This window comes from Microcebus murinus, chromosome 16, assembly GCF_040939455.1.
Source record: "Microcebus murinus isolate Inina chromosome 16, M.murinus_Inina_mat1.0, whole genome shotgun sequence".
NCBI classification, from domain to species: Eukaryota; Metazoa; Chordata; class Mammalia; order Primates; family Cheirogaleidae; genus Microcebus; species Microcebus murinus.
Window position 1 is genome coordinate 37577708 of NC_134119.1, and position 25332 is coordinate 37603039.

General features: G+C 40.8%; 1 protein-coding gene across 3 annotated transcripts in view; it reads right to left on the reverse strand.

Annotated features, from left to right (window-relative positions):
- CHD6 (chromodomain helicase DNA binding protein 6) overlaps nt 1–25332 on the reverse strand; it is a 203002-nt gene that overhangs the window by 43162 nt on the left and 134508 nt on the right. For all 3 annotated transcript variants that reach the window (XM_076011121.1, XM_076011120.1, XM_076011122.1), the window contains exons 17-23: nt 21805–22000; nt 7850–8014; nt 6835–7014; nt 5184–5294; nt 3274–3476; nt 2376–2575; nt 1550–1709 (exon numbers count right to left, since the gene is read on the reverse strand). In XM_076011121.1, the coding sequence (XP_075867236.1) occupies nt 1550–1709; nt 2376–2575; nt 3274–3476; nt 5184–5294; nt 6835–7014; nt 7850–8014; nt 21805–22000 (1215 nt within the window). The remainder of the gene's footprint in view (nt 1–1549; nt 1710–2375; nt 2576–3273; nt 3477–5183; nt 5295–6834; nt 7015–7849; nt 8015–21804; nt 22001–25332) is intronic.

Sequence of the window (25332 nt, forward strand, 5' to 3'; positions counted from 1 at the left end):
GTTTTCCTGATGATGTCAAATAGGGGAAGCTGTTTCCATTTCTCTAAAAAGAAAAGCAAATGTATTGGTGTTTGGCAATATCTGTAGCGTGAAAGAATAACATTTAAAGCCAATAGTATTCACTTTTCCTCTAAATGGGAAGCAAATCAATTCAGAGGACAGATGGACAACTCCTCACAGACAGCCACCTCCTCCCAGTTGGTGTCTGAACTCAAAGGGAAGTACAGCTGGTGCAGGTTTGTGACACCCCTGGTTTAGCCAAACAAAACAACTCACTAATATTTTGGGTGGTGGTATCTCTTTTTCTTTCTTTCTTTTAAAGACACATTATACTTCCACAAAGTGCACACTGCATAAATGCATAGCTTCATGAATTCCCACAAATGGAACACACATGTATATCCAGCATCTAGATCAGGAAGCAGAACTCTTCCCCTAAGTCCCTCTAGTATTCTCTTCCAGTCACTGCCCACCCCAACAGATAACCACTATCTCGACTTCTTTTAGTTTGGATTTGAAGCAGTGCTTTTTACCTTTTTAAAAATTCTTTTCGTGACTATTTAATGCCTCTAAATAATATTCTACTAATAATAACCAACACTTTGAGTGCTTACTACTATCTCCAAAGAGCCTGTACTTTTGTGTACAGTAGTTTTATTATAGTACTGAGAACTCTACCTATCTGCAAATATGTGGAATAATCAAAGGAAGGGATTAGATTTTATCTGTAAAAGAACAAAAAACCACAACCCAACAACTACAGAATCATTAAGCTGACATTACAAGGAGGGAGAAAAAAACCAAGAAAAACTTCTTAAGGTAATAAACTCTTAATAACCAGGTATGCAAACAGAGGTCCTGCCATTTCCTACAGGAATGCTGGAGAGATAACTCTTGCATGACCTAGAGACGGATTAGATGGTTTCTAAGGGTCAAATACATTGTACAGTGATACAAATATCTATATGCAAATTTCTCACTGTTTTGTGGCTGAGTGCCCCAACTTCCCAAGTCTAAACTACACAACAAGAGTTTCATTTTCAATCACTTTTATTTTTTGCTGCCTTCCCCACCCCCACCCCAGCTGTTAGCCTACAGACAGAAAGAGCACTATCTCAAACACAGGTCTATCAAATAGCTGGAGGCCATGGATGACAATAGCAAATTGGAAGAGGAAGCAACTTGGCACAGGAGACAGAGTAGTGGCCACTGAGGCCAGTGTTTTGCTCTTGTTAATGTGACCTCAGGGAAGAGGGTACCTTGACTGGCTTTTGAGAGTCAGATTAGAAAAACCCTCAGGGGCACACAATGCATTAGAGAGAGGTATGGTCTTGTGGAAGAGAAGAGATATTGTTAAAGGGGTCAGTCAGAGGAGCTTTAACATGGTTGAATCCTTACCCAGTTTAGACCAAAGATCCCATATCCTATCTTTCCAGACCTTGCATGGAAAGTAATACAAGAGCAATAATTGGTCTCCTTAGCAGTTTCCTGGGAGTCAGGACAGATCTGAGGAGGGCTGCCACCAGGGGATGGGAGGGGGCACACTCACTTGTTGCAGTGTTGTTTGAGATGTTTCTTGTAGCCATCATCATGCAGGACCACCTCAGGGTTGCAAGTGGCCAGCCAGTCCGCATTCTTCAGCTCTGGGAGTAGCAGCTGGTTCTTTGTCTTCTTCCCCTTCCTCCCTCTGGGGACTGGGGCAGACAACCCTGAACAGAAAAGTGTAGGGCAAGTAGGTGAGCCAAGGGGGCTCAAGCATGGTTGTGAGAACAGAGCTGGGTGGGCCCTGGATGAGGGACCTACTCCTCAACACATAGGCAGTGATGGTGGTGAGGCGATGTGCCTAGTCCCCTATTTAAGAAACCTTGGGACCATTCAATCAGTCAGTAAAGCTCACTCAGTACCCTGTGAAGATTAAGAAAGGTGTAACTCAACCTATGCCCTTTGGGAACTGTATATCCTAGAGGGGGGAAAAGGAACACCTGAAACTTGAATGAGAGCTTTGGCCAAGCATAGGGAAGGAGAAGTACAGAGAGAGGTGGAATAACAGAATAGTGAAATGCAAAAGGCAAGTCAAAGAGCACAGGTGTGAGTTCCCAATCCAGGGAAGCAGCCCCATGAGACTCAGGTTAGTGGGCAGGACTGGCTTGGAACTCTTCAACAAGGCCCAACTGTACTTAAACAAAATGTCACAGACAACACTGGATGATTCTGAGGGAGAACTGAAAGCATCACCATCCTTCCCTCAGGTAACATTCTGAAATAGATATGAGAAAGAAAAGTTCCCCAAAGCACAGCAATATGGCCCCTCAAAGGAAGAGGGAATGAAGGTGCAGGGAGCTGTATATCTAAGGCATGGCCCTGCCACCTCTCACCTGAGTGGTTCTGGAGAGTCTGGGCCTGTCCATCTTTGGTAGGTGTAATCAATTCCCAGATGAAACTCTTGATCTTCTCGTCCCCCTTATAATGCTTGACACAGTACACCAGCAGGGCACGGCAAATCATCTCCATGTCCTTCTCGTTCAGATGCCACTTGAATCGGCCATGAGTCAGGATGTCCTTCCACCGGCCCCAGCTGACAGTGACAATACAGAAGGGTGTTTGTTGGAGGGAGGAAGGGTCCTGCATGCACCCACCCAACAGCAGGCAAACAAGAGCCCAGAGTACTTCTCACTCTCAGCTGGGTCTGTTGGGTCTACTAATCACCCTGAGGGCTATGTCCCAAAAGTCCTCTGAGGACTGCATGACTGTAGTACCCCAAATGTCACTAAGGTGATCTGCACATTGGACACTGAGAGCTTCATATGGCCACTAGAATATTAAGAAGGGAAGTACCAAAATACTAGGAGCGAGGAATAAATTTTGAATTAAAAGAGTCCAGCTGCAGTATTTAAAAGCAATGGTGAACTCACAGAAGCTGAACCTTCTGTTTCTGCTAGAGTCCCATACAAGTCATACCTTGACTGTTACATTTGTTGCACTGACTCCTTATATATTATTAGGGGGAAGAGGCAGGAGATCAGTACCAGACAGCAAATGAAAGATTTGCTGTTACAAGTAATGAGAAAATCACAGCACCTCTACACCATGGCTGCAGAGCATATTAAGACTAAGGGAGACTCTGGGAAGATAGACAGTTCTCTCTTGCTCCAACAGACCCCCGTCAGTCCCGTAATTCCAGAGCTGACTAGAAAGACACCCTGGGCAAATCTCAGCAACTGAAAAGCAGAGGGGGAAAGAACAATAACAAAACCAAGCAGAGCCAATACCCACCCAAAGATGAGCAGGTTCTTCTCTACCCGGAAGCACTCAGCTCGAAGGTAGCGCCTGGCTTTGTCATTGAGGCGCCTGGATCTCGTGGGCCTTTCATCTGAGTCACTGTCTAACTCTGAAAATTCCATGAGCTCGTCTTCCTCAAATGAGTTGTAGTGTTTGGTCTGCTTTCTCACACGAGGTCGGTCGATCACTAAGCTTTCCTGGAAATGGAGAGGATTGTTGGGAAAACGCCCTCTTCTCTTTGCTACCATCAGAGTGCACAAATATATCCTGCTGTCGTTCCTCACGACATATTTGGGAAAGAGCCACGCCCCTGTCTCATCTTCTAGCAGGAAAGGCTCTTCCCCAGCACACCTGCTGTCTCCATGACTACAGGACAAGCAGAGGGGATTCTCTGGGACTTGCTCAAGTTGGCATGTTCCCTGGCCCCCAGTGCTGTCTGCTGTTTCTGCAGTTATTCTACCGGGAGCAGAGGCAGGCAAGCCCCCCTCCCATGCCCACCAAAGCCTGCTCTTGCCTGGAAAGACTGGAGTGGTGAGCCCCAGATGTTCTGCTCAGCATGCAGAGTGTAGTCTGAGCTCAGGACACAGGACATGCCAGAGAATTCCATTTGCTCAGCAACTTTCTGAAGACAAATGCATATTCTGGCTGCTTCTATTATCTGCCTTCCGCTGGTACTGATATAACTAACCTTTTTGTCTTCTGCCAAAAATACAATCCCCAGCTCAGTAACCTCACTCATTCTGGTGGCACCCTTGGGCACACCCATCACCTGTTCTCTAGTTTCCTTCGCTTCCTGCTCTTCACCCCTTTCCCCCACCTATTCCCAAAGCCAGGCTAACTCTGAACCCTCCTCTACATAGGCCAGATAACACATTTCCAGTGTCATCCCCGCTTTGATCACAGTGCCTCCTACCTTGGAAGGATCTGACTGCTTCTGACTACCTACTTCCCTTTCTCACCCTTACTGTCCTGCATACATGGTAACTTCTTGATCTGACACTGTAAGAAACACTTAAAACAGGTTACTAAAGGAGACTTCAGAAAGTTCTGAAAAGAAGAAAAATAGTATTTCTATTTGGAGAAAAGAGGTTGGATTAAGCAACTCCTGGCAATCCTACAGAAGAAATGTACTGATTACTATACTAGCCAGCTATAAGCAGGAATTATCTCCTGGGTTTGTGGGTCTATCAGAGTTCAACACTCACCTGAGAAGAAGGGTAGAAAGGGATGTGTACTCATCCTGAAGTTAGTTGATGGGTCAGAGATGGAGTGAGGAAAATTAACACTTGAGGGGTACCTTACAGTGAGCAGGGCACTGGTGCCAGTCATATTCACAAATGTTACCTTACGACCCTGTGGTGTGTGCTTCGCCACCTCCTTTTATTAGTTGTCTCAGTGAGGTCAAGTATGCTCAAAGGCATATTCTGGTTTCACCCCAAAGCCCATTCTTTTTCTCATGTACAGAAACAGGAAAACTTATGACAACAAAAGAATGGAGGTAAAGCTAAGAAACTTTTCTTTGCCATGCTTTTTTTTCCCTCTTTCTATTATTTATCAAAGGTGAAGTTTCTTTCATAGCAAGTGTTGAAATAGTGGTAAAATAGTCACATGCTAGGGATGGAATATTGGCTGAACTTGACTTGTTTGGCCAGTTCAGTTCTCATTGCCTTCGTCTAATTTCCTGAGTGGCCAACAGACTGAATGTCCTATTAGGTCATTTTAAAATCGCAAAAGTTAACATTTATCAAGTGCTGTCTATGTGCCAGGCATGCTGTAAATAAATTACAAATATCATGTCATCTAAGAACCATGACTCAGGAGTAAATGACTTGAGCCGTGTTGGAATTTATGGTCGTATAAGACACCAGTGAAATGTTCAGTAGAATAACATTCTTAAGCTGTACCTTTTCGTTCTTTGCTTCAGTGTCTAGTTCAGCTATTTTAGCCCATTTCTGCCAAAAGTTAGGATCATCTAAAGAAATATCTGTTCTGTTTCCTGAAGCCACAAAGCTAGCCTGTGAAGAAAACAAGAGTCAATAAAATGCACTTGAACACAGTACAAACTAATAAACCACTTGTGTTATTTCAGATGCACCAGAAACTTACGTACATTATCTATCTGCATTTAAAACCAAACCCCCAACAGAGCTTCTGCAACAAATGTGAAAATCTCAAAGCTATTTTTTTCTTTTAAAGATAGGGTGAGAAAATTACAATTTCAACCCATGGGGATCATTTTTTGGAACTTAAACTTGGAAGTAGAAAGGCAGATCCTGGAAGACAATGGCAATGTGCTACTTGGTGTATATGAAAGGGTTAATTCTTCTAACGTTTCTAGGCCTGGCACAGTGGCTCACACCTGTAATCCTAGCACTTTGGGAAGCCGGAGGATTGCTTGAACCTAGGAGGAGTTTGAGCCTACAGTGAGTTATGATGACGCCACTGCACTCTAGCCCAGGCAACACAGCGAGACCTTATCTCCAAAACAAACAAAAACAACCAATTTTTCTTTCAGTTCAACAGTTACCAAATGTCTGCTACATAAAAGGTACCTGGGTGGGCAATATGAAGTATAAAGGTAAGTCAAGTGATGGCTCAACCATATATTCTCCTCTTTCAGCCTGTCATATTGAAAAAGTCCTATGGGAATGACCAAACAGGAGATTTAATCAAACAGGTCACAAACCTCACACAGGAATCAGCAAAGCTTATGGCCAGAGAAACCTGAGACTGAGCTGTAAGTTCTAAATCCAGTGACCTGAACAGCAGAAAAAAAAGGCAACTAGACTAGAAGCTGGGAATCTTATGGAAAATCTCTCTTGTATGAAAAGAACAAAATGCTTGCTTAAGTGTGGGGAATGTAGAGTTCACTGGAGGTTCTACTCTGACAGTGATCAAGTAGTGCTCTAAAAGGGAGTCAAGATGATCATTCCAAGGCTTCAGAGCAAACTACAAACTAAATTATCTATCCTTCCTGCTAAAGATCAGCTCTCAATGTCTAAGAGTAGTGTTTTCTTTCTATAGCCCCTCACTATTCAGACTTCCTCTAAGGACCTGCATCTTCAGAGAGTCACACAGACTAAATGAGCAGTCAGACCATTTTCAAGAGTTTGCATTCAGGCCAGACGTGGTGGCTCACGCCTGTAATCCTAGCACTCTGGGAGGCCGAGGTGGGCAGATTGCTCGAGGTCAAGAGTTCAAAACCAGCCTGAGCAAGAGCAAGACCCCGTCTCTACTATAAATAGAAATAAATTAATTGGCCAACTAATATATATAGAAAAAATTAGCCGGGCATGGTGGTGCATGCCTGTAGCCTCAGCTACTCGGGAGGCTGAGGCAGCAGGATTGCTTGAGCCCAGGAGTTTGAGGTTGCTGTGAGCTAGGCTGATGCGACGGCACTCACCCTAGCCTGGGCAACAAAGCAAGACTCTGTCTCAAAAAAAAAAAAAAAAGAGTTTGCATTCAGAGAAACAGAAGTCTGCCAATGATGGTGAAAGAATAAACAATTTTCCTTTCCCTTCCACCCTCAATGACTCTGTAGAGAACGTCCTGTACCTTGGCAAAAGTGGACCCTTTCCCCTCGGACTGGATGGTGATGGTGTGGGTTCTCCTCTGCAGAATCTGGTCTATGTCTTCTTCACAGAACTTGGAGCCTTCATCTTCTTCATCCATTAAGGCTCCATAAGCACCTTTCCGAAGCAAGTCCTCCACCTCCATTTTTGAGAGCTGCTGTACCTGGACAGGTCACCAAAGGCTACTCACAAAGTGGAAAATGTACAGGAGAAAAATAGCCTCAAATCTGGCCTTTTGATTCAGTATAAAATTCTTCCACTAACTGAACACGTTATAAGAACAAAGGACATGGGCACAAACTTCAGAATATAAAAACCCAGACAAAGGTACTCTGGGGGTGGGTAGGCAGGCAGACAATCCTCTATAGGGAGCTCTGGAATAAAGCCCAGCACATGATCCAAGGACCCTAGCATTCTGTAGGATATTAGTTATTATGGAATGTCATACACCATTAAAACCATATACCATTGAAGAGGATATTTCTGACATCTTTTTTAATATTTCAGTTTGAGCCTGTGTCTTAAAAAACCTCCAGATGTACCAAATGAGCTGAAGAATAATGATTTATTCATTATTAAATACATACATTAGTACTAGAAGTTTTGTCATTTCTTGACTTTAAAAAAAAAAAGGATCCTGTGCCAAGTGTGATCTTCTCAAGTCTTGATGCAAACAGGAAATGGGGTTCAAAATACCCTTTCCTGGTTGTAATTAAGAATCTGGTTCTCCTTATATCAATCAGAAAAGGGAATTCCATGACTCCCAGCATGGGCAACTTGAAGTTTTATACTTAGCAACATATACATAGCCGAGAGGATATAGAACATCTGGACTAAAGATGACTCATTTAGAGGTTTTAATTCCCAATCATTGATGCCCTGAGTCCAGACATTAAGGATTCTACTTTGTTTGCCTATACTTTGAAACAATTTAAGAATCTTAGCTGCAATTCTGCCTAATGCTCCTTAAGGCTCCAGAGCAGGCGCATCTAACTCACCCCATTGGTGCTGCCTTTTCGGTTGATGTCCTGGAGAACAGCCTTGTCCAGCCCCAGCTTTAGGCTGGCCTTGTCAAACATCTCCCGCTCGTAGGAATTCCGAGTGATGAGGCGATACACCTTCACGGCTTTGCTCTGGCCTATGCGGTGACATCGGGCCTGAGCCTGGGAAGAGGGGTCACATACATCATGTCACCATGCATAGCGGCAGCCCTGGGAATAGGGAAGTGCTTAAATATCATGTGGTGTGAGTGACTCAGTTATGAGTCATGGAACTGATTTCAGAATAGAATTCACCCCAAATGTCAGCTGTCATCTTTGGGGGCCCTCATTTCTTCTCCCATTGTTTACCGATTGCTGTGTGCCAGGGACAAGGCAATGAGAAGAACGTGGTGTCCTACCTCCCCAGCTGTGTTCTGCATGCAAGCACCTTGTAAGGTAGCACTCACTGCCAGGACCCTGGCCTGCCCTCTTGGGAAATGCCTCAGAGCTGGCAGCACCACTTTTTTACTTTTACTATAGAAAATTTCAAACACAGATAAAAATAGAGAAAAGTATAATGACCTTTTATGGACCATCTCCTTTATTTCTACCACACACCTACCCTCCAAGACTGTTAGGAAGTAAATCCTAGGCATCATGCTGTTTTATCCTTAGATATTTCAGTACGTATTTCTAAACATAAAGACTCTTGTAAAACATACCATATAATCATTGCCACACTTAAAAAATTAATTCTTAGTACCAACTATCTAGTTAGTGTTCCAATTTCCCTGCTTATCTCACTTTTTAAGTGTGCTTAAATGCTTGGATGAGGAGCCAAATAAGGCCTACATAGCACAGTCAGTTGATACGCTTCAAGTTTCTTTTAATCTATAGATACTCCCAGCCTTCAATCTCTTTTTCCAAAAGCAATTTGCTAAAGAGACCAGGTATCTGTCCTATAGTTCCCCCACAATATTTTGCTGACTGCATTCCTGCTATGTCACTGAACAGCTACCTCTATTCCCTGCATTTCCCTTAAAGTAGGAGTTGTATCTTGAGACATGATTAGGCTAAGATTTGGTTTTTGGAAAGAGTATTTCATAGGTAGTTTCAATTTCCATCAAGAGGTTCATGGTATCTGATTGTCTCTCTTATAAATTGATGATTATTGCCTAGATCCATTACTTCATTAAGGGTTACAATTCTTCTCCCTTAAGGTTTTGGCTAACCTGGTATAGAGTTCATATAGGAGAGACAAAATAAATGTTTTATTCTATCTCTTTAATCAGTATCCAAAATAACATCTTCCAAAAGTGGCCAATAAAGATTTTTATTACTATTAGTTTTTTAAGGAACATAATGAAGTCATGCATTTAAATATATTTTCTATGTTTTACTATACTACAGTTATTATTCTTATTGCTGTCCAAATTTGGCTTGTGGAAGCCTCTTCAAGTGGGCTCCTGAGTTCTTTCAACATGATCCGGTCAAATATGGAAAGGAAGAAGATCAGAATAAACTCTGTGGTGTTGGAATGGATTTGAAGTATGAACTCATGGTTAGATATGCATATATATACAAATATAGAAATAGGTATGGATATATGGGTATTTAGGTCTGTACGTTGTATCCAAGACCAGCAGTCTTTTGAATGTTCCCTTGCTTTCAACATATTTCACACTCCTCTGATATATTTCCTGCCCAGTCCTGTATCAGACACTTTTTTTTTAAAGAGTCCTAGTTTGTTTTAGTGGAAAATAGTTTTTATTCCCCCTGAGTAAGCAAGCAGAGGGGTGATTATTGACATTGAGAGGGAGGAGTGGCCACATCATGTGTGTGAGTCCTGCAGATACCCCTGGACCCCCTTTCTTGTTTTGGACAGAGGTGGCCCAGAGCAGTGAGGGATGTGGCCCTTGCTCCTTGGTGAGTTAGTGGCAGAGCAGGACTGTAACCTTGGACTTCTGCTCTTGCCCAGAGTCCAGAATAGCAAGTGATGGGATCACTGGCTCTGAGGCCAGGCTATTTAAAGGTAGCTGGTATCTCATTGAGTGTGGGTTTGAAGGCACTAGGCCCAGAGAAAATGGGGTGAATCTAAGCAGGGATGCTGAATCTACCCACCCTGCACTCATCTGGTGGCAGAGTCCAAGGACATGGAAGCCCCTACCCATGGCTTGCCTATATCCTCTGCCTAACCTCATAGCTGAAAACCACACCAGAATTCCTGTAACTCAGTGCTATGGTAGCCCAAAGACTGAGAAGCCCAGTAAGTGCTGGGACAGAAGAGAGACCACCAAGGAAGGGGTACGGGATGGGTCCAATATAGCAGGGCCCAGAGGAGGGAAGACCCCAGGCTGTGCAGGCGTTCCTTGGTCTGGGCCTAGATACTACTTGCCACCTGGCCTCCTATGTAACAGAGGTTCTTCTTGCACAAAGCTTTGAGTTCATCTTGGTGCCCAAAATTTACATATCCTGATTTACCAAGTTGTTCTTGGGGCAGGAGGGAAGGCAGAACTTGTTCTCCACTCTCACTTTCTCAGACTCAATAACAATGGCAGTTACTTCCCGGGGGGACCCAGACCCCACTGAAAAAGGAGCATGTAGCTGGTTGGCAGGAGCTATGTGCAAGACCACCAAGCACTGGCAGCAGCACAGACCTGAGCTTTCTGTGCACAGCAGGCCCACAAGCAGAACCAGAGCAAAGGTCTTCCCAGTTTAGGAACAGCTTATTCTTCCTTTCTCTGGCCAAGCTACAGAGGTAAGTAGCTAAGAAACAGTCTAGCCACAGGTTGGAGTAAGGAAATGGTAGTCAGAGACAACAATCTGGATGTTCTAGGGGTGCTCACTGCTACTAGGTTGGTCATGGTTTCTAGGCCTATTCGGTGGGCAAATATAGGACAATGTGTGTGTGCAGTGTATGCAATCATGTGCATATATAAGACAAAATACATCATGAGGTGATACTGGTATTTTTAGTTTAAATTATGACTGTGGGATTTTAACTTGATCAATCTCACATCTGTATTTCCTTTTAACCATGTTGAAAAGCTCAATTCTCAACCACACCAATATCATTACTTATTTATCCCATAACATTCTCAAAAAAACACAAACAAACAAAAAAAACCCCCACACTACAACTTAACCAAAATATAATTACTAAAAACAATGTCAGGTTTTTGTATTTCCCCCACCAATTAGAGTTATATCCTACCAAGTATGTACAGTCAAATTACAGTATTTTAAACACATACTTGAAGGTAGGTTTCTTTTCTGCAGTGGCAGTGTTAGCAATCCTGAAACGACTGTCTGTGTAATCTAGGATTGAGCAAATTAAGTAAAATATACTGGTAGTTATGGGAGTAAGGGCTTTCACTGTTGGAGAAAGAAGTTATTAATACAGAAATAAAACGAAAACTAGAATAAACTCTGTGGCATCAGAATGGATTGGAAGTATCAGTATTAACTCATGGTTAGGTATACACACACAGATATAGAGACAGATATGCATATACATGTATTATTTATGTATGCATATACACATATACAAATGAATGCATATATTATACACATACACATATTTATATTATCTATATATGTGAGAGGGCCTCAAAGCAATGTCATCCCAGGAGCAATGAATACACCTAACTCCCAGACCTTCTAGATATCGTTCTCTATAAGAGAGAACCAAAGCATGTTAGAGAAATGGCTAATTGTGGGTAGGGCTGGGAGAGAGAAAACACAGAACGAACCTGAAATATATTATTGTGCCAAATGTAAGAAAGTATTCAAACAATGACCGAGGTATATCAGAATAACGCTTGAGGCTTGAAGAGACTGCCATTGGCTAAGTCTAAGACGATATGAACATCAACATAAAGATAGTAACGGAGTATAGTCCACTGAATAAAAAAAGAACCCTAGAGTCCATACTGACATAAATAAATAAATGGGAGAAAAAGGGAAAAACTCTTACTTATAGCAGAATGCCAACTAGCAAACGTGTAGTGACAGAGTTATAAAATCACCACTTTGTAACCATCATAGTGATGACTGATTCAGGCAAAAATAATCAATGGAAGCTAAAACAAGTCGGTGAAACTTTGATGAGAAACAGGTATAGTCTCAATAAATTGCTCCAAAATTACTTATTAATTTCAAAGGGAAAAATAGCAACTCCACAGGAGAGAAGTCTGACAGACACCACTTAACTAAGTGATCAAAGTCACCATCATTAGACAAATGGATACTATGTTATTCCTGAGGTGCTATATTGAGAAGGATGTATCAGTTCTGTGGTAGTACTCAACCTGAATCCATTCCTGAGGAAACACAGACAAACCCAAACTGAGACAATCTCTAAAACAACTGGCCAATACTCTTCAAAAACGTAAAGATCATGAAAGAAAAAGAAACACTGAGGAACTGATCCAGATTAAAGGTGACTAAAGAGATAGGACAACTAAATGTAACAGGTGATCCTGGCTTGGATTCTGACTAGGGAAATGACAGTGATAAAAGATGTTGAAAGAAATGATAAAACTTGAATACAGACTGTGGATTAGAGAACAGTATTCTTATTTCCTGACTCTGAGAACTGAACTATAGTTCAGTTCTCAGAGTTCAGTTCTACAACAGAAGGTCCTTGAACTTAGGAAATACATGTGAAAGTACTTAGGTGATAAAGGTGTACAATGCCTGCAACTTACTCTGAAATTGTTCAGGTAAAAAATGATGTGTGTGTGTCTATGTGTGTACTCAGAGAAAGAGAGACAACAGAGAAAGAGAGGTCAAAAATAATAAAGTGAATTGGCAAAACGTGAACGGTGAATCTGGATGAAGGGTATATTGGAGTTGCAAAATGCAATTATATCAAAATGAAAATGTACAAAAATATCAAGTATAGACCCTTAAAATAATTCCTCTCTAAGGAGGAGTTATGTCTGTTCACTTGGTACATAGCTAGATTCAATTGTTTCATTTTGCTTTAGAATTTTAGAGATTGACTTTTCTTTCCATTAATTTAACCACACTGAAGAAAATGGAGAAGAAAATAACTAAACTAAGTAACTTTAGAAAAGGGTATTCTAACTACATATAATACTAACGACCAAAAAACCCAGTATAGACCAGTATTATACTCTGGTAAATTTATTTTTCACAAAATGTAGGTTTGCAATTCTGAAACTACTTGATGTGTAAACTAGGATTGAATAAATGAGTAAACATACTGTGTTATGATAATGAAATCCAGGCTTCACCCTGCCAAGAAAGAAGTTACGAATGAGGATGAGAAGGCTACACTGAACCCTGTGGTATTGGGCTATAATCAGAAATCTCACTATGGATGAATATACACAGAATAAATACAGATGTGCAGTATGAATGCTTGTGTTAGTATGCATATATATATTTCCTAGTTCCATTTGCACAGAGGGTCTAGAAGCAATAATTCTCCAGTAGCATTGGGCATACCTAGTAGCCAGACCTTGGTTTCCAAATGTCATTCTCAAATAAAAGGAACCAGGAATCCTTAGAGAAATGGTCAATTCTAAGCAGAAAAAATGCAACATGGACTTGAACATCTTGTGGTACCAGAAAGAAAGGAAGTGCTCAAGAAATGATGGGAGCATGTCAAAAGGACACAGAAGGCAACTGAAAGATGCTACCAATGGTCAAATCTGAACAACTTAAAAACAAATAATGAAAGTAATGGATTATAAAATAAAATAAATACCTACAATCCACACTGATACAAATAAATAAATGGGAGACAAAGGACAACTCTTCTTTATAATAGAATTCCTATTAATAAATGTAGAAGGAATGGTGTGAATACCAAATTACCATTAGGTAAACACCATGGTAATAATTTTTGAAAGCAAGAACCATTGATGTATACTAAAATTAATGGGCAAAAGTATGATGAGAAACAGGGTACTTATAAAGTCTCAAAATATCTACTCATAAGATACTGAACAATTTTTAGAGGTAAAAAAAAAAAAAGGTATCTTACAGTGGAGACACCTGGCAGACAGCACCTTAACCAAGTGATCAAGGTTACATGACAAGTAATAAGATGTATTAACATAATGTACCCCCTGATAAAAAGCACTGAGGATATAATATCACTCCTATGATATTCTTGCCCAAAACGCATAACCTCAAATCTAATCATAAGAAAACATCAGGCAAACACAAATTGAGGGTCATTCTACAAAACAGCTGTTTAGTACCCTTCAAAAGTGTCATGACCATGAAAGATAGGGAAAGATGAAGGAGCTGTCACAGATCAGACGAGGCTAAGGAGTCATGACTTCTAAATAAAATGTGAGATCCTGGACTAGATCCAGGATCAGAAAAAGAGTATTTGTAGGAAACTGAAAGTATATGAATAAGGTCTATAGATTAGTTAACAGTATTCTATCAATGTTAATTTCCTGGTTTAGATAATTATACTGTGGTTATATAAGATGTTAACTTTTTTTTCCCCGACCTCCAAATTCTTGTACTAAGGATGTTAACGTTAAGGACAGTTGGATGAAGGGTATATTGGAACTCTGTGATTTTTACAATTTTTAAAAAAATTTATAAAATTAATTTTTTATAATGACATAAAATACTTAAAATGGTTCCAAAGTTAAACACACAAAATGGAAAAATTAGCTTCTATCCCTGTCACTTACAACCTGCTCCCTAGCTCCCTCTATAGGTAACCATTGAAAAATAAAGGGTTTTTTAATTTGTTTTAGTTTTATCCTTGGTGGGAGAGGGGAAGAGAAAGACAGATACAAAGACACACAGTCTTCATATAAATGCTAGCATATTATAGATCCTTTTCCACTTTATTTTTTCCCCATTTGACAATATATCTAGGAGATGATTCCATAGCAACATCATTCTTTTTTCAAAGCCAAATATACTATAGTTTATTCAGTCAGTCTTCTATTACTGGATAATTGAGTTGCTTGGTCTTTAGCTATTAAAATTAGTTGCTGGGCTTTTTTTCACAGTTATCTTTAGTGGTAGCAAATCTCTATTACTGGGAGAAGATTTGATAAGTAACTCTGACAAATAAAGGAAATGATCAAGGTAAACATGGTTTATGGGACCTTCAAGGCAGTAACAACATGTGGCCATTAAGTACTGACACTGATTTTTTTTCTGGCTCACATGGTATTGAGGGTAAATTCCAAGAGTGAGATGAAAAGTTCTGAGCAAAGGTCTAACGGAGAAGTGCTACAGACACCACTAACTGCCTTCATGGTACCCACTTCCCTTTCTTGCCCACTACCAGAACCCTGACTCTTGTACAGGGCAGTAACATGTACCTGAAACCACTTGTAGCCTCTCAGGGAAGGCAAGGTAATAGTCCTGAACAACAAGGTGTGGCACAGTCTACTGGGGATATCTGCCAAAGTTCTGCTTCCCTGTAAAAAGCAACATGTCTGCCTTCCTTGTTTTTCCTCCCTGGGGTGAAACCAAGAGGATGGTAAGCACAGACATTGAGGATGGTAGAGAAGAAAGCCAGAAGGAACATGAACTCTGATGATATTACGAAGCCACCTGGACTTTCTACCTCCTGACTTCTTGTTAACTGAGAAAAACAATCCCCTGTTTGGGAGAGCTGGGCTACAAGCTGCTAAATTATAAAGGAGATAAACATGTTCTCTCTCAAGATGATCTACCTGAACAATAGGTAAGTCTTGTCATATTAAGAGACTTGTGATTTTACAGTCAAATCTCAAACTATTCCTTATTTTCCTAATAGAACTCACCAAAAAAAAAGGGGGGGTAGAGAAAGAAACATTCAGAACTAGGGCAGGAACCGAGATGGAGTCCGAAGGAGGTGCATAACAAAGGTATACATGGGAAGCTTCTGGAGTAAAACACAATTGGGCAGTGGTGCTACAACACCCAGAAAAACTGTAGAGCCCTGATACTCTCCTGCATGATTTGTAGGTTCATACTTTGTTCTTTACTTTTTAATACCTTTGAGGTGAACTAAGGCCAAAGAGAAACAATAACGTTTAGGCCAAAAAAAAAAAAGGAAAACAGAAAAAAACCCCACCAAAGGCACAACTCAAAAAACTAGCTATGGATCCCAGTGTACCTGAAATGGCAAGAAAGGCAGCATTGCTTAGTTGCCCAGTGACAGACTTCAAACTCATTTTGGCCTTCAATATACTATTGTTAGTCCCAAGTCCAGAACTTGGCAAAACCTTTACAGTCACATAAAAATTAAATAGGTGGTACAAAAACTCAAATATAAGGTTGCTTCTTCTTTTGACCCCTATACTACTTTTCCAAATCATTAGCTCTATTATATTTAGAAAGTATATTTTCTTTAACATTTTAAATTACTTGTTCTTTAATGAAAATCTAAACAGTAAGTTAAAATAAAATCTAGTCTCACCCAAACTCAATTGCTTTTAGTATTTTCTACACACAAGTACTATTTCAAGCCCAGGGATTTTACATTCCTCTTAGCATGCTCAAAGTCTGCATCTGCGGCTGCCTATCATGAAGAGGAATCGGGGCTATCTATGCAGTATGAACCAGGGAGCACGAGCAAACTGCCTTTCTTCACTGATCTTCTTGTAGGCCTACAGTACAATCAGTAATTTTCAGCTCCAGATTTATACCTTGGGGTAAGGTATCACCCCCTCTTAAAAAGGAAACATCTTTGGGAAATAGCAGACATGTCTTCCCATTGCACTCTGCTTCTGCTATGTGATTTTATTTTATCAGGCCAAACTAAAGTGTGCAGTCCTTTTGTTATCCAGTGCCTAGCATGGTAGCTAGGGCTTAGATAAATCAGTCAAGAGCAGGCTGAGAACAGGAAGGAGAGATGAATTTACAGCATGGGAAAGGGGTGCTTTGGGGCAGCAGAAAGAAGGGAGTTCATTGAAAAGAGAAGACACTGAAATGAGAGGTGGATAAGTACTCAAAAGTACTCTATTTGGGACTGGTGCTGTAAAATAAATATGTACCCGTCCCAACCTGCACTTTAGGTGCGTCACCTATGCTCATTCCCATGCTACATGGTCACACTCTTTGTTCTCTATCTGGAACATTCTTCCTTCTTATCTCATAATTTAAGATAGTCTTCATCGTTTAAGCTGAAAAGTCATCTTAAAGAAGCCTTCCCACACCACTCTACCTAAATCAGGGCACACAACTCCCATCATTCTTATCTCCTTATTCTGTTTTATTTTCTTTGTAGTAAGCATTGCTAATTATCTTACTTGATTTTCTTCATTTATTATCTGTCAACCCCACTAAAACAAAAGCTCCATGAGAGCAGAAAATGTTGGTCTAGTTCACTGGTATGTCTCCAGTATGTTGAAAAATGCCTGTCATATCCTAGTGTTTAATAAATATTCATTAAATAGATGCACTATACAACAGAGCATTTGTGTATGCAATTATAAATTCTTATTTTCTTATAGCAAAGAAAAGCAAATCCAACAGATGTAATCTTCCAAGCTCCAGGCATATACACTGTCAAGAAATAGAGGGTGCTAGCAATGCGGTGGCAGTAGAGGAAGCAGCATGTGGTCCAGCACCTTTCCTTCCTGGAGCAGTGTGGCAGCCTCTTGGAGTCTGCTTCCCGGTGAGTGTGAAAGGGGCTCTGACTTCTCAGGCTAGATTCCCTCCTCCCTTCCAAAATCCTGCAGACAGACAACAGCTGCGTTACCCTTTGGCAGTGCTCTCAGCCAGGACATCTGCTCTCATGCTTCCTACATTCTGCCTTCAGGGACCTTAGGAATAGGAAGGACCTGGAACTGTGCAGCCCTACCACTGTTACCTTGAATTCTGCTCAACCCTAAGGAACTCTTGACTCCAGGTGCAAAAAGCTCCAAGAACAAGAAGCAGAGAGATCATGAAGCAATGGAAGAGGAAGGTGCTTGTGGTCTCTGAGGGGGGCATAGTATCATGCTATTCCCTAGAGGCCTGCTTCTGCCCTCAGGGCTAGCAGCAACATTGGCTTCCTCCTAATAGGAAGAAAGAAGAAGCGAAGCCAGTTTTTCGTTACTCTTTTTCCTACTCAGGCTATTGCCATCACCCTTTGCCCTTTTTTAAACCTCAGATGTTACAGGAAACCCAGACAACACCTGCTGCTGCTGAAGTACCAGGATTGAATCACAGCTTGTATCTTCTAAATGAAGGTGAGAAAAAGTGACTTGATACCCTTGGATTTTTTACAGATGTGGATGCTAATACAAACACAATCAAGTTTTGAGAGAGGATGGGGCATTCACCTGACATTTCTAGATAAGATCTCCCCATTAGGGGGACCTAAAAATTGGTTTCCGTTTGATAGTCCAAATAAAATGATAGTATTATTGAGATCCTTATTCCTAAGAAGTACTCAGTTCTTATCCTGGATCCTAATAAATTTGTACCTTCACTTTTCTGGAAAGGAGAAGAAGGAGGAGGATGTTAGAAGGAAAAATTGATGGTCTCAGGGTCCTAGTCTCCAGACTCTCTCCGATATAAATATTTTATATTTAAAGCCCTTGGGTGCAAGGGCAAACGCCAAGGGGAGTAGGAGTGTGTGTTTGCACATAGTAAGTGTGCAGTCCCCAGCCCTCTTGCTCTCTTCCCCATCAAGCCAAGTAAGCAAGAACCTTGCTCCATCTCTGCAGGAGACTTGGAACTTGGACCTTCTTCTATCATATCTTCTTTACCACCAATCCCACTCTCCAATAACCACTGATCTGGTTCCCTGTCCTACTATTACGCTGTATGTCCCAATTATTTCACTTCTACCCAGTTTGGTTAGACATTGTAAAAAATGAAGGATAATTCCCTCTGACTTATGTTAACCCTCTCATTCAGTAACCTTTGCTACATTCTCTGTATGAGCTCCCACCTTGGTTCATCTATAGTGCTATTCTTCATTTCTTCATTCAGGCTGAGCATTAGAGGAAGTTCAGAAACTGACTCAGCACACTGAAAAAATCTGCACTATCCAATTTCAGTTTGGACTTGACTGTTATTTCTTAATTCACTTCTTACCAGTTCCCCAGCAGTGGACATTAAAAACAGGTATTCCAAAGCCTCTCCCTTCTCCCAGACCCTAATTCTGGACAGCTCCACCCACCTTCTCTGGTTGCTACACATATAAATCAGTCACTTCAGATGACTCTCCCTTCTCCATTAGGTTTGAACATCCTCCTTCTTGCTTTTTCCATTTCTTGGCATTGCACCTATTAAACTGGTAATGTTTAGACTTCACCTAGGTGAAGTATGGTGATTCCAAAACCTCTACTTCTAACCTTGACCTGCCTCCAAATGCCAGCCACATGCTTCTGATTGCCCTCCTGGATGTCCCTCCAGCTAACATGGCTACCAATTGGCCACTCAACTTTGGCCTTCTGTACCATCACTCTCTCAGGTACCATGCTTTCACAGTCAGGTGACCACCACAAAGCAGCAGAGAATTTTACAGCTGTCAAGAACTTAAGAAATCATCTGTTTTGGGATTGGCAAATATCTGTAAAGGGCTTGATAGTAAATGTTTTAGGTTTTGTTGGCTTTGAGATCTCTGTTGCAACGATTCAAGCCTGCCATTGCAACATGAAAGCAACCATAGATAACGCATACACAAATGGGTGTGGCTGCATTCCAGTAAAACCGTTCTAAAAATCAGACAGTGGCTGAAAAGGCAAGTCCCCCCCACCATATTGTTACCCTAATTAGGTTCTTGATACTGAGCTAATCAAATATTAGTTTTTACTTATTATTATTTTAGTGTTGAGTATATGTTACTCCTTTAACACTTGGTTATTCATTTTATCTAGCAACCTCTTTTGATCCAAACATCTCTTCACCAGTAGAAAGAACTGATGGTGAGCTTTTTATAAGCACTGGGTTTTTTTTGAAGGTAGATGTTGAACAGTTTGCTTTACAATGATTGACTATGTTATTTTTCCTGAGTTTTAGCCAACTGTTACCAATTTAATAATTTAAAGCACTGATTTTCAACTCATAGACTGCTTTCTTTAAACAAAAGTTTATCTGGAAACTCATTAAGTGAAAAAGACAAAGCAGAATGACTATATGGCAGTGGGTGTTTAGGGAAGAAGCCCAGATAACATCAGCTTAGCTCCCTCTTCCCTGCATACCTTCCCTTGCAGTATACTCTAGAGCAACAGTCCCCAGCCTTTTTGGCACCAGGGACTGGTTTCATGGAAGATAATTTTTCCACAGGCAGGGGTGGAGGGGCTGGTTTCAGGATGGTTCAAGTGCATTGCATTTATTGTGCAGTCAAACCTTTCTGCGAGTGATAATCTATATTTACAGCCTCTCCCCAGCACTAGATCACCGCCTCAGCTCCACCTCAGATCATCAGGCATTAGATTCTTGTAAGGAGCACACAACCTAGATCTGTTGCAAGCCCAGTTTTTGGTAGGGTTTCCACATCTATGAGAATCTAATGCAGCTGCTGATCTGATAGGAGGTGGAGCTTATGCAGTGATGCGAGTGATGGGGAGCGGCTGTAAATACAGATGAAGCTTCGCTTGATAGCCCACCGCTCACCTCCTGCTGTGTGGCCTGGTTCCTAACAGGCCACGGTCCAGTACCGGTCTACAGCTTAGAGGTTGGGGACCAGGGGTCTAGAGGACCTCTTAAATCTTGCAAAATAGCGGCCTCCAAACTTCTTTTGATCAATCACCTGTATTGTGAAACGGGTTTTAAGCCACCCAACTACCCTTCCCACCATATACTCACAATTCTAGTGTTAGTAAACATCCCTAGATATATACAATATACACTTAGGATGATGTTTATCATTAATGATAATGGATATAAACCTATATTCTATTATATATAGTCTTCTTGAAAAATTAGAATCTTTTGGGCTGACTTACTGTCCAATCTGGTCAGAATGCCATTGTTTTTACATTGAAACAGGGTTGATGAAGAACTCTAAACCAGGCCGGGCGCGGTGGCTCACGCCTGTAATCCTAGCACTCTGGGAGGCCGAGGTGGGCGGATTGCTCGAGGTCAGGAGTTCAAAACCAGCCTGAGCAAGAGTGAGACCCCGTCTCTACTATAAAGAAATTAATTGGCCAACTAATATATATAGAAAAAATGAGCCGAGCATGGTGGCGCATGCCTGTAGTCCCTGTAGTCCCAGTTACTAGGGAGACTGAGGCAGCAGGATTGCTTGAGCCCAGGAGTGTGAGGTTGCTGTGAGCTAGGCTGACGCCACGGTACTCACTCTAGCCTGAGCAACAAAGTGAGACGCTGTCTCAAAAAAAAAAAAAAAAAAAAAAAATTAAAAAAAAAAAAAAGAACTCTAAACCAGACTCTGCCATTTTCTTATTGTTTGTTTATGCTTGTTTTTAAAAATGTATTAACTCTAGTCTTAGCAGTAATCTTTTAAAGCCACCGGTTATTTTGTTTGGTTAAAACTAGAAAACAGAATCCACAAAGCCATTTAACTGGACACATATTAAACTCTAACATTCTGAATTATATGGCAAGCATATGAACTACTGAGGGTGCCCATTACCCCTCCCATACCATGGAACTTTCCCACTCCTTTGGGTTAACTCATTTACTGTACATATGACATATATGACATACGACCATCTAACAAACAAACTGAGTGAAAATGCCAGAATCAATCTATGTATCAAGAATTAGAGAATTAGTCAAGCTTAGTATCTTTCTTTATATCTGATAATAAACAGTAGTTCTATTCTATACTTGGAGGCTACCACTGTGAAACATCATTTTATTTAAAGCAAAAGGAAAGAACCACTTTCTGATTGGTAGGAAGGGTCGACATTTACTTTTCATTTGGTTTCACTCCCCTGACCAAAGCCCTAAGTCTGTCATCTAGCTGACAGCATTGCATGGAGCATGGCAGACACTCTACAGCCATGCCAGGCCCTGTCGTGATGTTCCGGGATGCAGGGGCAGCTAAGGTAAAGAGCAATCATCCTAATGGTTACCTGCAAGTCATTTTGTGGGTTCCAGTCAGAATCAAATATGATGCAGGTATCAGCAGCTGTGAGATTGATCCCCAGGCCTCCCGCTCTGGTGCACAGAAGAAAGACAAAGCGGTCTGAGTCTGGCTTACAGAACCGGTCGATGGCTGCCTGGCGCAGGTTTCCCCGTACTCGCCCATCAATTCGCTCATAGGTGTATCTGAGGGGACCCAAATGAACGAAAGCCCAGGCGTTAATCATGACTTCAATGGAGAACAGCAAACAATGCAGGAAGCTGTTGACCAACAGCCTTACACCCCTCACTTCTAAATTTGGAACAAATGACAGCAGTCTAGAAGGAATCCCGCCCCCTACACATGTAGCAGGGTAGACACTTAAAACTGCACTGCAACATGTCTCCCATCTCAAAACAAAAAACAAAACAAAAAACCAGCTGCAAACTAAGAAGGACTAGAAGAATTACAAACAGAAAATATTGATCCCCACTGCAAAAGCAACTTATTCTCAAGTACTTCCCAGTTTATACTTGCACTCAATCTAATTGTAAGACCAGGAAAAACAAATAAAAGCCATAAATATCTACTTTGAGTAGTGCTCATAACAAGAACTCACAGTTAACACCTGTCTCCAGCAGCTTTGGGGTAAACTGGAAATGGTAGAAGACTATATTGTAAGCCCATCTTTTTATGCCTAGGCAGGTCATTTCTAGCCTAACAAGCTCCTCAAAGTTTTAGAGGTACACAGCAAAACCTCCAAGTTTATAGCTGAAACCAAGGTCTCCTGGGCAGTATACAGCCAAGCAAGTAGGGATAAACCACAGTTAAGGTTTTTGAGGTAGGTGGGAGTAGTACCTGAGGAATATTTAGAGGAAAATAAAGTTAAGGAGGTAAAGCTGAAAATCATTAAGAAGGCATACACTTGTGTAGAAAGTTAAGACCAGGAGTGGAATGCATGGTGTAGGTAAGGGTAAAAGGAAAGAGAGTAAGAAATGAAAATGTTATGGGAACACAGTCCACCCAGAGAGAAAGCACAGAAGGGGCCTTTATGATGGAGATTATGCAATTAACACAGAAGTAAGATAGCGCAGCAATCTGGACAGCTGCTGGAGTCTTACTCTTTTCTTATTCATCCCTTGACAACAAATGAATTAACAAGCGGATGTTACTCTAGGCCCAATTTTAACCAACAAGCAAGAACTGGTTGGTGAAGTAAAAGTAATAGGAACTTTGTGAGAAAAGGGCAAAGTCATCCTAAACCCAACAAATGGCCAAGACTGTGGATCCTGGCAAAAATTTTATCAGTAGCCCGAGATTTGGGAAATCAGATCTCTAAAACTAACTATAAATAACTGACAAAAGAATAAGTATAGACACTCCAGGGGTAGATGACTCTGTGGGGATGGCTTTAGAAAACTACATTTGGCAATATAATCCTGACTTCCTTGAAGAAAAGTCAAGTATAGAAACCACCCAAATACACATGAAGAAACTTGACCAACTCAGACTTATAAACGACATGTACACAGCAAAAAAAACAAATCTGAAAATGCTGTCTTCCTTTTACAAAACCACAATGCCACCATACCTGGAATTAAGGGTGCAGTTTTTTTGTTTGTTCTTCTTTTTATTATAATACACCCAAGAATAATATATGCAAACTGTAGTAGCAAATGCAATGGGTGGTGGTGATAAGACTGCCATGAAGACAAACCAAAAAGATTTTGTGTCATAACATAAAGACTAAAGGTTAATGTCTGAAATTCTATAGATATCACTATTTGTAATAACCATAATATTAGTAGCAAGTTCCTAAGTGTCAGTTCTGTGCCGGATACTGTATACGCATCATTGTGTGAATTAAATGTGATGATATGCATCATCACATTTAATTCACACAATAATCCTGTGAGGTAGTTTCTACTATTATTCCCGTTTTACACTTGAAGAAACTTCAAAACAAGACAAAACATAGAACCTGATACAAGCAAAATATCTTGCTCAGTCGCCAAACTGGTGAGTTGAACCTACATCCATTTGATTTACAGCTTTCACCCTATACCCTACATTTCAATGCCACAAGGCAAGTCTCTAAAAACTTAGAGATATTAAAGATACAAATGCAATACTTGTTAACTTTGGAAACTCCTTACTCCAACAGAAGGTGGAAACAGAAACTGTACGTGGGTATCAAAATGGTTTTGATAAACCAATGCTCCGAGGAGGATCTGAAGCAGGCTACTCACAGGTTAACAACCTATGTGATGTCAGAGACAGGGTTGAGATTCAATTAAAGAACAGCCGCTGCCACCCTAACCCAACCACCACACACATGAATGCTGTGGGAACAGAGAACTCGATGCTCTTCAGCAGGACACCCCTAGTCACCACAAGGGAGCTAGATACCCACGCATCAGAGTGAAGATGGGAATTAGCATAGCCTTAAGGGGGAGGAGAAATCAATAAAAAGTGATAATATAGCTTGGCCATCACCTTAGGGGAAAAAAAATTTCCACAAAATTAGGAAACAGTATTTTGCCCACTATGATTTAATAACTTTTAGAACTTATACAGTATAGTTGGAACAATTTTTCTCATTTCTATCATTTGTTCAGTTTTGAGGGAGTGCTCTCAAAGAATGAAAAACTAAAATAAAATCAAATTCTTTGAGCTCTTTTAAATCATTCCCTCACCCCCCTTACTTCTGAACCAGATCCCTGGCTATGCCCTAATTCCTGGATGAGAGTCTGGCATAAAATTAAACGGGAACAAAACCAGATGGACAGCTGGAGAGGCAAACAGGCTCAAGAACAAACAAAGAAAACCTTGAGGGCTAGTAAGTCTGAATGAAGAAATCAGACATTATAAAATTTTCCACAGTGAACTTAAGCACAGCAATTAACCCTCTACGACAACTGTATTTTGAACGAGATCCCTAGGAGCTGATGTGGCTCATTGAACTATGAATCTGAGTCACTGTCAAGTATCAACAAGAAGCAGGTGGCACTTTGGAAAAGCCTCTGAGACTGGCCTAGAGGGAAGAGCAGTGACACGTTTTTGGCACAAGAAATGTTGACCTTAGAAGGCCTGAAGGGAAATGAACAACTGCCTCGTCTTCCAGCAATAATCAGCTGGAACACATAAAGAGTTTAAAAAAAATCCCATTCACAACAGCCACAAACACATGAAATACTTAGAATTAAATTCAATAATAAATATGCAGGATTGGTAGTAACATGAAGAGGCCATGCTTTGTTCACCACTATATTTGTAACACTTTAGGAGGTTCTAGCACAAAGTAGACACTGTATAGATTTAATGAGTCAATGGTGTACATAAAAGACCTGAGTAAGTGTAGTGAATAGCACATTCCTTAATTTTTTAAAGATGTCAGTCCTACCCTACTTAAGATGTAAAGGCTAATAACAATCTCAACACATGGATATATGTATATATAGATATATAAATGTATATGTATATATACATACATTTTCCTGGAGTTAGGGGCTGTAGTACTCAGAGATAGGTTTAAAGA